The 10,562-nt window shown below is 41.2% G+C and overlaps 2 protein-coding genes across 2 annotated transcripts in view; both read right to left on the bottom strand.

Annotated features, from left to right (window-relative positions):
• The window catches only part of opn3 (opsin 3), an 8,740-nt gene extending 2,585 nt beyond the window's left edge, over positions 1 to 6,155 (bottom strand). The window contains exons 1-2 of the mRNA XM_037677655.1: positions 5,768 to 6,155; positions 2,762 to 3,081 (exon numbers count right to left, since the gene is read on the bottom strand). Of these exons, the coding sequence (XP_037533583.1) occupies positions 2,762 to 3,081; positions 5,768 to 6,089 (642 nt within the window). The 5' untranslated portion in view covers positions 6,090 to 6,155. The remainder of the gene's footprint in view (positions 1 to 2,761; positions 3,082 to 5,767) is intronic.
• The window catches only part of LOC119421085, a gene marked incomplete at its 3' end in the record, with an annotated part of 641,076 nt that overhangs the window by 268,827 nt on the left and 361,687 nt on the right, over positions 1 to 10,562 (bottom strand).

The raw sequence follows: 10,562 nt of genomic DNA on the forward strand, positions 1-10,562 counted from the left end.
ACAGAAACATTCAAATATAAAATAATAATTTAAAACAGAAACATTCATCTATGGCAGCACGGTGGCACAACTGGTAGAGCTGCTGCCTCTCAGCGAGCAGGTCCCTGGTTCAAACCCCGGTCCAGGGGCCTTTCTGGGTGGAGTTTGCATGTTCTCTCTGTGCATGCGTGGGTTTTCTCCGGGTACTCCAGTTTCCTCCCACAGACCAAAAACATGCATGTTAGGCTGATGGTAACTCTAAATTGTCCCTAGGTGTGAGTGAGAGAGTGAATGGTTGTTTGTCTCGTTTGTCTCTCTGTGTCCCTGTGATGGACTGGAGACCTGTCCAGGGTGTCCCCCGCCCCTCGCACAGTGATTGCTGGACATGGGCACCAGCGACCCCCGTGACCCAAAATGGAATAAACGGGTAAAGATAATGGATGGACATTCATCTATAAAATAATAATTTAAAACAGAAACATTCATCTATAAAATAATAATTGAACAGAAACATTCATGTATAAAATAATAATTGAACAGAAACATTCATCTATAAAATAATAATTGAACAGAAACATTCATGTATAAAATAATAATTAACAGAAACATTCAAATATAAAATAATAATTGATCATTATTTATCTGAGGAGCAGCTTTGAGTTTAACTCCATCACTGAACTCTCATCTTGAACAAGCATGAAAGCGACAGTGGAAAGAAAAACTCCCTCATGAGGAAGAAACCTTTAGCAGAACCAGGATCAGGACAAGAGGACCATCTGCTTCAACCGGCTGGGTTTGGTAGGAATAGATACACAATGGCAGGTCAAGAATCACATGTTAAGATAGAAATAGTATCAAATGAAAACTATTCAGTTTTAACAATTCATTTAAGGAAATGAGGTCAATTTGTCCTCTAGTAGTCTAAGTCTATAGCAGCATAACAAGCTGACCCTAACTATAGGATTTATCAGAAAGGAAAGTCTTAATCCCAGTCTTCAAACTGGACAATGTGTCAGCCTCACGGACAGAAACTGGAAGTTGGTTCCACAAGAGAGGAGCCTGAGAAGTGAAAGATCTTCCTCCCATTCTGTTTTTGGAAACTCTAGGAACCACAAGTAAACCTGCAGTCTGAGAGCAAAGTGCTCTGTTAGTAAAATATGAAATATTAAGATCTGTAATATAAGATGGAGCTAGGTTGTTGAGAGCTTTGTAGGTTAGAAGTAAGATTTTGAATTCTCTTCTGGATTTGACAGGGAGCCAATGGAGAGAAGCTAAAACTGGAGAGAGATGATCTCTCCCAGTAACTCCAGTTAAGACTCTGGCAGCAGCATTTTGGATCAACTGAAGACGTTTTAAAGAAGTATTTGGACACCCAGATAATAAACCATTGCAATAGTCCAGTCTAGACGTGACAAATGCATGGACCAGTTTTTCTGCATCATCTTTAGATCAGATGTTTCTAATGTTAGTGATATTACGCAGGTGGAAGAAGGAGGTTCTAGTAACGTTTTTAATGTGGGGGATAAAAGACATGTCCTGATCAAAAATAACACCAAGATTTTTAACATTAGAGCTGGAGGACAGATTAATGCATCTAAGGAGGGAGAAAGACTGAAACATTCATTCCTAAGGTGCTCAGGTCCAAAAACCAAAACCTCAGTCTTGTCTGTTCAACAGGAGAAAATTAAGGGTCATCCAGGTTTTTATGTCTTTAAGACATGCTTGTAGTCTAAGTAGTTGATTGGATTCATTGGGTTTAATGGACAAATATAACTGTGTATCATCAGCATTTTTTCTTCTTCTTTCGGCTGCTCCCTGCGTCAGGGGTCACCACAGTGAACTAGCTGCACGAAGACTTGGCAGTTATTTTTACGCTGGATGTTCTTCCTGAAGCAACCACAGACCACCGAGCTACCACAGCCTCTGTGTGGAGCAGAGAGCTGCTGTCTAGGACACCCAGAGGAGCAGATGGTGGAGAAGGGCCTTGCTCAAGGGTCCAGAGTGAGACGAATGAGAGTGGGGGCAGGTGTGGGTGCTTCACCTACCCCACCCTCATTTTTGATGTTGTCGGTACCGGGGCTTGAAACTGAGATCTTCCGATCACATGCCCACCTTCTCTAACCTCTGCACCACCACTCCCCTCATAACAATGAACATTTATCCCATTCTGTTTAATAACTTTACCTAATGGAAGCATGTACAAGGTAAAGAGTATTTGTCCAAGCACTGAACCTTGAGGAACTCCATGACTAACTTTGGTGTATGATGAAGATTCATAATTTACATTTACAAATTGGACTCTATTAGATAAATATGATTTAAACCAATTTAGAGCCGTTCCTGTAATTAAAACATCATATTCAAGCCTCTGTAGTAAAATATTGTGATCAACTGTATCAAATGCAGCACTGAGGTCTAACAGGACCAGTGGAGACACAAGTCCATTGTCTGAGACCATGAGAATATCATTAGTGACTTTTACTAGTGCTGTTTCTGTGCTAAACCCTATAATATCATAGTATGAATGAACCTTTACATTACATGATAAATATTCAAGTCAAAATGTAAATTTAAACTCACAAAGATGGACACCAAGTCAGGCTGACTCGGTACAAGCAACATCCGGTGTAGATTTGTTCAAATAAAAACACAAAACTTTTATTTATTTTAAAAAATGTTTCTTTAGATCTCTCCACAGGAGATGACATTTGAAAGTTAGCAGCTAAAAATGGTTGAAATGTCACGTTATTTGGCTCCACGACAACGTTTCCGCAGCGCTCACCATTCTGACAGCGTACAGGATGTTCCCGTAGCAGTAGATCATGACGCCGACAGGCACAAAGAAACACGCCAGGAGGAAGAGGAGGACGAAGGAGGCGTCGTTTGGGTCTTTAGAGGTCCAGTCCAGGGAGCAGCCCAGCCGGTGGACCTCTAAGGTGTAGCGGTTCCAGCCGAGCAGAGGAGCCCCCGTCCAGGCCAGGGAGTACAGCCAGATGTGGGCGACGGCCCGCCACGCCCACGGGAAGTCCACCACCTGGGCGTGGACCACCCGAATGTAGCGCTCGTAAGCGAGAGCTGCCAGGGTCATGATGGAGACGATGCCTGCAGGACAGAGACACAGATCTGGGTCACCGGGTAGGCCTCCGTTTGGACTTACTTTGACAAGCTGCAGGACCAGACTCCTGATCCACGCACTCTTCCCAGACCTGATTAATCTACACAGAGCGGAGTGAGTAAAACATCTTTATCTCGGGGAGCAGTTTGTTCCCACGACTTCAGAACCGGGCCCTCCTGCAGGCAGGATCCATCGTTCTGAGCAGGACGCTCCTCAGCGCTCGTTAAAAACTGAAGGTCATTCCTGAAAGCTGCAGGACCACAGAGCGCCGCAGAGACGAGCTCGGCGTCGGCAGGCGCCAACTGGGAGCTGCGTAAACGTCCAACCTGCAGAGGGTCTATCATGCTAACGGGGCCGTCGGCGCGAGCGTCAAACAAGTCCGAACGTCACCTGAAGGCACCACGATTTCAGCTGCAGAGCTCGTATACAGACCAACGACGAGGACGAGACCGAAACCTCAATGAGAAAAACATGAGCGCCGAACGTCTGCAGCTGAAACGGAGTCAAAAAAGCTAAAAGAAGCACAAGATCAGCCAAAAAGAGCAAAATGCTACCTATAAGCAGCAAAAACTCAACAGTAGCAAAAGACTGTAGCTGAAAGTAACAAAATGAAAGATAGAAGCTAAAAGTAGCAAAAGAATAGCTAAAACACAAAGTACCAAAAGGGTAGCAAAAAGCTAAAAACAACAGAATGGTAGCTGAAAGCTAAAAGCAGCATAAGAAGATAAATCAGAGCCAGAAGCTAAATGAGAAATCAAAGAGAATGTTTTTAGACAAGTTAAATATTTCGTCAAGTATAAAAGTTACAAAAACCAAAAGTCCCAGCCCCCATCTGCTGAACGAGCCGAACGTTTGGAGGAGTAAACAACTAAAACAGCAGAAAGCGCACGGACTGTTGATCTGAAATCGTGTGGTGAATTCACAATGAGCCGCTGCAGTTCTGCTGTCAGACGGACGAGGCAGACCTGTCCTTCGGATGACGCGGCGCAGAGGACGACATCAGATAAAGGACACGAGGACAACTGTCCTTCAGCTCTGTGGTGATAAAACAGCCGAAGGCCTGAAGGCTGGTTCTAATGAGCTCATTATCAGCTGCAGTCTGAACTGTATAGACCTCCACTGCTCCTTCACCTCATCACTACATACATCTAGAATAATCATTAATAATAAGATTAGATTATTGATTAGAAGATATTAATAAATATTAATCAGTCATCCACAGCAGCTAAAAGGACAAAATGATTTCATTACAAAGCTCTGGACTGCAGATTAACAGCACACGCTGCTTCCTCTGATAAAAACAAAGACGATCAAATCAAACATTTTCCTTCAGCTGGTTATAAAGAACAGCCGAAGGGACTGATTTATTCATGTCTGTGTGTCATTTGTCTGTTTTAAGTTCAGGTCCTTACTGTGCCACGCTCGGGCGCTCGTTGGTAAAATAAATGTTTTATTCTTTGTTGGTTTATGACGTGTGTCCAGGACACAGGCTCCGCCTTCTTTGGAAAAGAGCTCTTGGCCTGAAATGGTTAAATAAACGTGATATTTATGTAAACTTTAGTGCAACATTTACAAAAAATCTCCTAATATTGATGAAATAAGCTGAATGTTCCTGGGTTATTACTGTAAATTTGCTCTTATTGGCCCCTTTAAGAAAACAAAGCTATATTTTTTCGTACATCTATTTATTTATTATGTGCATGCTGAGTCAGCATTCTCCTGTTTCTTCTTTGAAATCAAACATTTTCTGCAAACTTTGTTATTTTAACTATTTAAATATTGAAATATTTGGCTCAGTCTGAAAATTACTTTTGGTAAATTTTAAACTTTATGAATTATTTACATTTGTTTCCCACAGTAAAACGTTTAAATATTTTTAATTAATTCAAAAACTTTCTTAGAAATCTGTTTCAGCTGCTCTGTTTCTGTCGCCAGATGCTATTTTTAGCTGATGTTTGGCTAATGTGATCTTTTAGCTATAGTTTTGTTATCTTTAGCTTTCAGCGCCTGTTCTGGTAACTTTAGCTTTTAGCTGCTGCTTCGCTCATTTCTGGTTTTTGCTGCAGTTTTCCCAATATTTAGCTTTTAGCTATTGCTTTGCTATATTTAGGTTTCAGCTACTGTTTCTTAAAGTTGTGTTTCATTAAGTTTTTATCTAAACTTTAGCAAATTTGATTATTTCTGCAAAAAAAGGTCAGGTTTTTAAATGTTAGCTTTTCTTTACAATTTTGCTATATTTCAGCTATTTACTTTTTTTAAATTTACCAACTATTATTTTACAACTTTTATTTTGTTTAAAGTTACAATTCAGCCAATTGTATTTCTCAGAAATGATCATTTCAGCTTTTAGCTTGTTTTTGTCCATGTTAGCTTGAACGGACGCTTAGCTTTTAGCTACTGTTTTGCTAATTTTTCCCGCCGTTTTAACAGTGTATATTAATCTTTAGTTAGGGTTTGAAAATGTTGTTTTTGTTGAATTTGAGCACTTCTGCTAGCATTCACGCTGTTTTAGCATAGAATGCTAACCCCTTCAGCTTATCTCGTGTAATCTGAATGAAGACTAATTTTATTTTAGCGCTTCGTTTAAAAAGGTCACGTGACTTGTTGTTCATTTCCAGGTAACTTTAACAACGGAAGAGTTTCGGTAATCTTCGGCACTTTCCGCTCGCTCACCGAACAGGCTGTTGCTGAAGCCGTCCCACGCGCAGGTCGCGCGGCTCCAGATCCACCCGCCCTCGACGCACGAGGCGAAGGTGAAGTTGACCCCGATGACAGAAACCAGGAGGTCGCTCAGGCTGATGTTGACCAGCAGCAGGTTCGTCGGGGTTCGGAGCCTCTTGAATTTACAGTAGAGGACCAGAACCAGCGCGTTGTTCCCGAACCCGAACAGCCCGATGGTTCCGATGGTGAACGCCAGAAGTTTGTAGGTTCCGACAGTGAAGACATGCTGCTCCGCTGGACTTCTGTCGGTTCTGGTGTCGTTGGTCGGATTCATGGCGCGCGCACAAACTCTGGCTCCAGCATGTTGCGAGGCGCGCGACTCATTCAAACCAGCACCAGCATCTGTGAGAAGTGGGTCACTGGACCGGCGGCAAGCTCACCGGAACACAGAGGCGTCACTTCCGCTGGGCTTCAAAATAAGACACGGTCACCAAACAAGTTCCATCTGGTCCTCTGGACGTTCAAAAAACAAAACATCTTTGTTGTTGTTGTTGTTGTTGTTGTTGTTGTTGTTGTTGTTGTTGTTTTGTTTTGTTTTGTTTTTTGAATGTCCAGAGGACCAGATGGAACTTTTTTGGATCTACCTGGATTATTGAGCAGCGTCAGGATATAAGACACATCAAGTTTCCATAGCCAGTGTACGGCAATGAAGTCTGTTAGCAAAATATCTCATGAACCACTGGACAAATTTTTATGAAACTCACAAATTTCAGTCGTTGGATGAACAATTACAAACGAATATCTATTGGAGTCACCTTGATTTAAGATGGCTGTCACGGACAACTGAGCTTGGAAACTACAAAAATGTCTATTTTTCACTGATTTTTAAAAGTTACTGAACTACATTTTTGATTTGGTAGTAGCTGAGCCTGATCCCCTACACATATTTGGAGCACTCACAGATTGCACAATGCGAGCTTCATTTAAAATGCTGTCTTTCCTTTAGGAGTCCACATTGTTCAGAGGTTCTTTATTGTCATTCACACCTCATGTGGTACATGTGGTGGAACAAAGTTATGGCCACAGGGTCCCAGTTACATCCAACAATAAAATGTAAAAACGGTAATAAGATCTAAGATACGCTAAGCACTAGTAGCATCAAAACAACGTTGAACAGCAGCTCGACGCGAGTCTGTGTGAGCAGATGATTGTCTGTCTGTTAGCAAAATATCTCATGAACCACTAGACGGCATTTGATTAAACTTTCAGAAAGTATTAAAGGAATGAACATCTGCAGCTGATTAACATGCGGAGTCAAGTCAAGACAAGATGGCCGCCACAGCCAACCGAACTTAAGAGAACACAGGCTGGTTCATTTTACAGAAACTGCTTTAAAATTAATCTCTTTGGCTCTTTCATCATGAGACGGTCTCAGTTTAAAAGTGTCACGAAAGGTGGTGGGTGATATACATTCCTTTAAAAACTGCAGAACATCTTATTTTGTTATTAAATTGAACTGGAGAGGACACGAACAGCTTCATGTGTCCCTCAAAATTAAAACAGTTCCATGAACTTCGGCGCTTAACCGATTTTTCTAAATGCTAAATATGCCCTGCTGAGGATGGCTTTTATTTTGAAACCCGAGCCTCAGTGATATCCGGTGTTCGATTAGAATAAAGGTGACCCTGACGGGCTCAGTTCTGGTTTAACCCTCCTGTTATGTTCGTTTCTGAGGTAAAGCAATAATGTTCGTGGGTCAATTTGACCCGGGGAGTGTTTAATCATGTAATAGTGTCAGAAACCCCAAAAATCCTCCAAAACATTTTTGTATCTGATTATTAACTCCAATACTAACCATGTCAGTTAATATTTGTGCAATGATGTTTTTTTATTTATCATAAATAAAGGATAAATGACAACAACTAACTCATTTTGTCATAAAAAATGTGATTTACATTTTTTATGTTTGCTGAAAAAACCTACACACAAAAAAAACAATAATTATCCTTGAAATTGATTTTTGTAAAAAAAATTTATATTACATTAAAAAATTTTTTTCAAAGGGTGATCTTTATAATTGAACTTGAGACGCATATACTGTTCTGGGTCAAATTGACCCGCTCATTAAAATCAAGACAAATGAGTCATGAAGATTTGTATTGAAAGTAAACTTTGTTCAGCCACTGTTTTTTGAACCAGAAATGAACAAAACAACAAAATAAGATCTTAGGAACACTAACACACTGCATGTATGTCTGTGAATCTCCACAGCTCACAAGTAACATGTCATCATGTTGCGATGGTATACACCATGCAATGAATACAATCAGAAATACCACAAAAATGAATATATGTAAATTAACTAGATGCTTTAGTTTTGTCATCTACACAACACATGAAGGACATGTCATCAGACTGTGCTTTGTTCAAATACATTTTGCACATTTCACACAAGTCATCCTCGTTTTGACATCATTAGATGGCTTGCAAACCTGGCACCTCTTCCTCTTCTTTTTTCCTCCAGTAGCAACCTAGAAAGACGAATAAAATGGTTAATATATTTTTTGATGCTCCGAAGACACACATAACATGCACTCGCACAAACACACACTTTTACTTACCTCACACACTGATGTACTGGATGTAGTCCTCTCCTGGATCTCCTTTACTACAGCTGCAGTAGCTGGGGTCCTTGGCATATGCTGTCTTCGTTGTATATGTGGTACCACAAGTGCCTTGCCCAGCTCTTCTAAGAAAATGCACCTCTTGTACAGCTTTGACACATTCCACTCAGGAAAGATTTCCGTCCAAATGACAAATGTGTTGTATGCTGATACATCAATGATGTTGTAAAAGATGACCAGTGGCCAGGGTGCAGTCAACTCGCCTTCCTTCTAGATTTGTCATTTGAAGAATGATTTTTTGTATTACATTAGGCATGAGTAGCTCAAAGACCGACTTGATATCTGTGACTCGAGTTACTGCCATCCTAGTAGGCCCTGGCACTGTCTTTATTATATTTTCTGCACACTGTTTTCCGAGGTGCTTAGTTGGAGATAAAGACCACTGAATTTCACCATTTTTTGACATGAATGTCTTGCTTGGAGAAACATGAATGTCACTTTCATCAATTGGTTCATAATCAGAATCATCAGACTCAGAATTGACCTCAATACTGTCTTCAGCTTCAGACACCTCCTCTTCTATTTCACTGTCATGATCAATGAGAAGTTCCAGCACTTCCTGGGCTGTAAACATTTTTTTCCTGCTGCTCATTTCCTGACCTCTGACAGTGACAATATCACATGTACCTTCAGTGTGTAATGTGTTTAGGACTCCCTTGCAGAGAGTATTTATGCCCTCCCACCCCTCCCCTTCTGCTGAGTGTCCACTCAGTGTGGGTGGAGTTTCCCCACAGGAACAGAAAAGGTTCCCTTCAAAAGTTGTATAAACACCTGCTTTCTCACAGTTTCCTTGTGAAGTAAAGAGAATAGTGAGAAAGTGGGTTTGTGTGCATGCACGTGTGCATGTGTGTGGTGTGTGTGTGTGTGGTGTGTGCGTGCATGTGTGTGTATGTGTGTGTAGTGAAATATGTCTCATAGTTTCAAGGAAACAAATAGAATTGGATATTTTTTTTACCCTTTTCACCCTTCAACTTGACTGCCGGGTCAAATTGACCCGAACAGTATCGATGTAGCAAGTAGACGCAGGGGGTGGTACAAATGTGTAAAGTGAACCATTTTCAATTTATATGTTGAGTGGAACTATTAAGACAAATAGAAAAAGTTTCATGCAGAAAAAATATTTTTAACTATTTAAAAAAAAAAATTAAACTTTAAAAAGGGTCAATTTGACCCGCAACATAACAGGAGGGTTAAAGCAGAAAGAATGAATTTTTGTTGTGCTTGTCAGTTACATGCAACTCACCTGAAACAACGAACATATCCATCGATTAAGAAACTCCTAAAGGGACATTTCAGACATTTCAAAGTGGGTTTTATGAACAATAAATCACTTAAAATCGTTTTTTGAGCTACCTGTTTGGACAGTTAAGAGTTTAAATGTAACAAGACTGCTGAGCTAAAACCAGAGGGCATATGGACGTGTAATTCTTCATACTTTGTGCTGTAAATAATTTATTGTGGTTTCTAACGTGTCCATGAGCAGATTTGGAGGCAGGGTCTTCAGATGTGGAATCAGCATCTGTCCAAGAGTCGGACGTGTTTCACTCTTAAATGAGACTGTTGCTTCCTTTGATACGACTCGGGCTCGAACGTGGAAAACGTTTGTTTCATTGTTTTTCATCTCATCCGTCCATCTTCCTTCCTCACTTCTTTGTGTCCTGTCGAGGAGGAGCTGGTACCAACAGTCCCAGCAGATGTTGAGGTTCATGCAGGGGACGCCCTGGACGGGTCCATCATGGGGACACACGGAGACAAATGTCAGCGTGCAGAAATTTGCAAAGCGACACAGTTTCCACCTGGATTCTCTGCGCCTCCAGGTTGGTTCAAAATAACACGTTTCTCTCAAAGAACACAAGAGAAGAAGAGCGTGTGTGCGTGTGTGTGTGTGTGCACGTGTGTGTGTGTGCACGTGTGTGCGTGTGTGTGTGTTAATTATGCCACAGCTCTCTCGTGCTGCTCATTCACAGATAAATGTTTTCCATTCGAGGTTCAGGTGGATTTCTGCTCCTGGGTCAAGAGTCCAATCAGAAAATCTTGTTCGCTCGTCCTCAGAAGGAGCATTTTATTGGATGATGTTGTCCTTGTGTCTGTCCTTGTGTCTGTCCTTGTGTCTGTCCTTCTGT

This window comes from Nematolebias whitei, chromosome 1, assembly GCF_014905685.2.
Source record: "Nematolebias whitei isolate Nwh7 chromosome 1, NemWhi1, whole genome shotgun sequence".
Taxonomy (NCBI): Eukaryota; Metazoa; Chordata; class Actinopteri; order Cyprinodontiformes; family Rivulidae; genus Nematolebias; species Nematolebias whitei.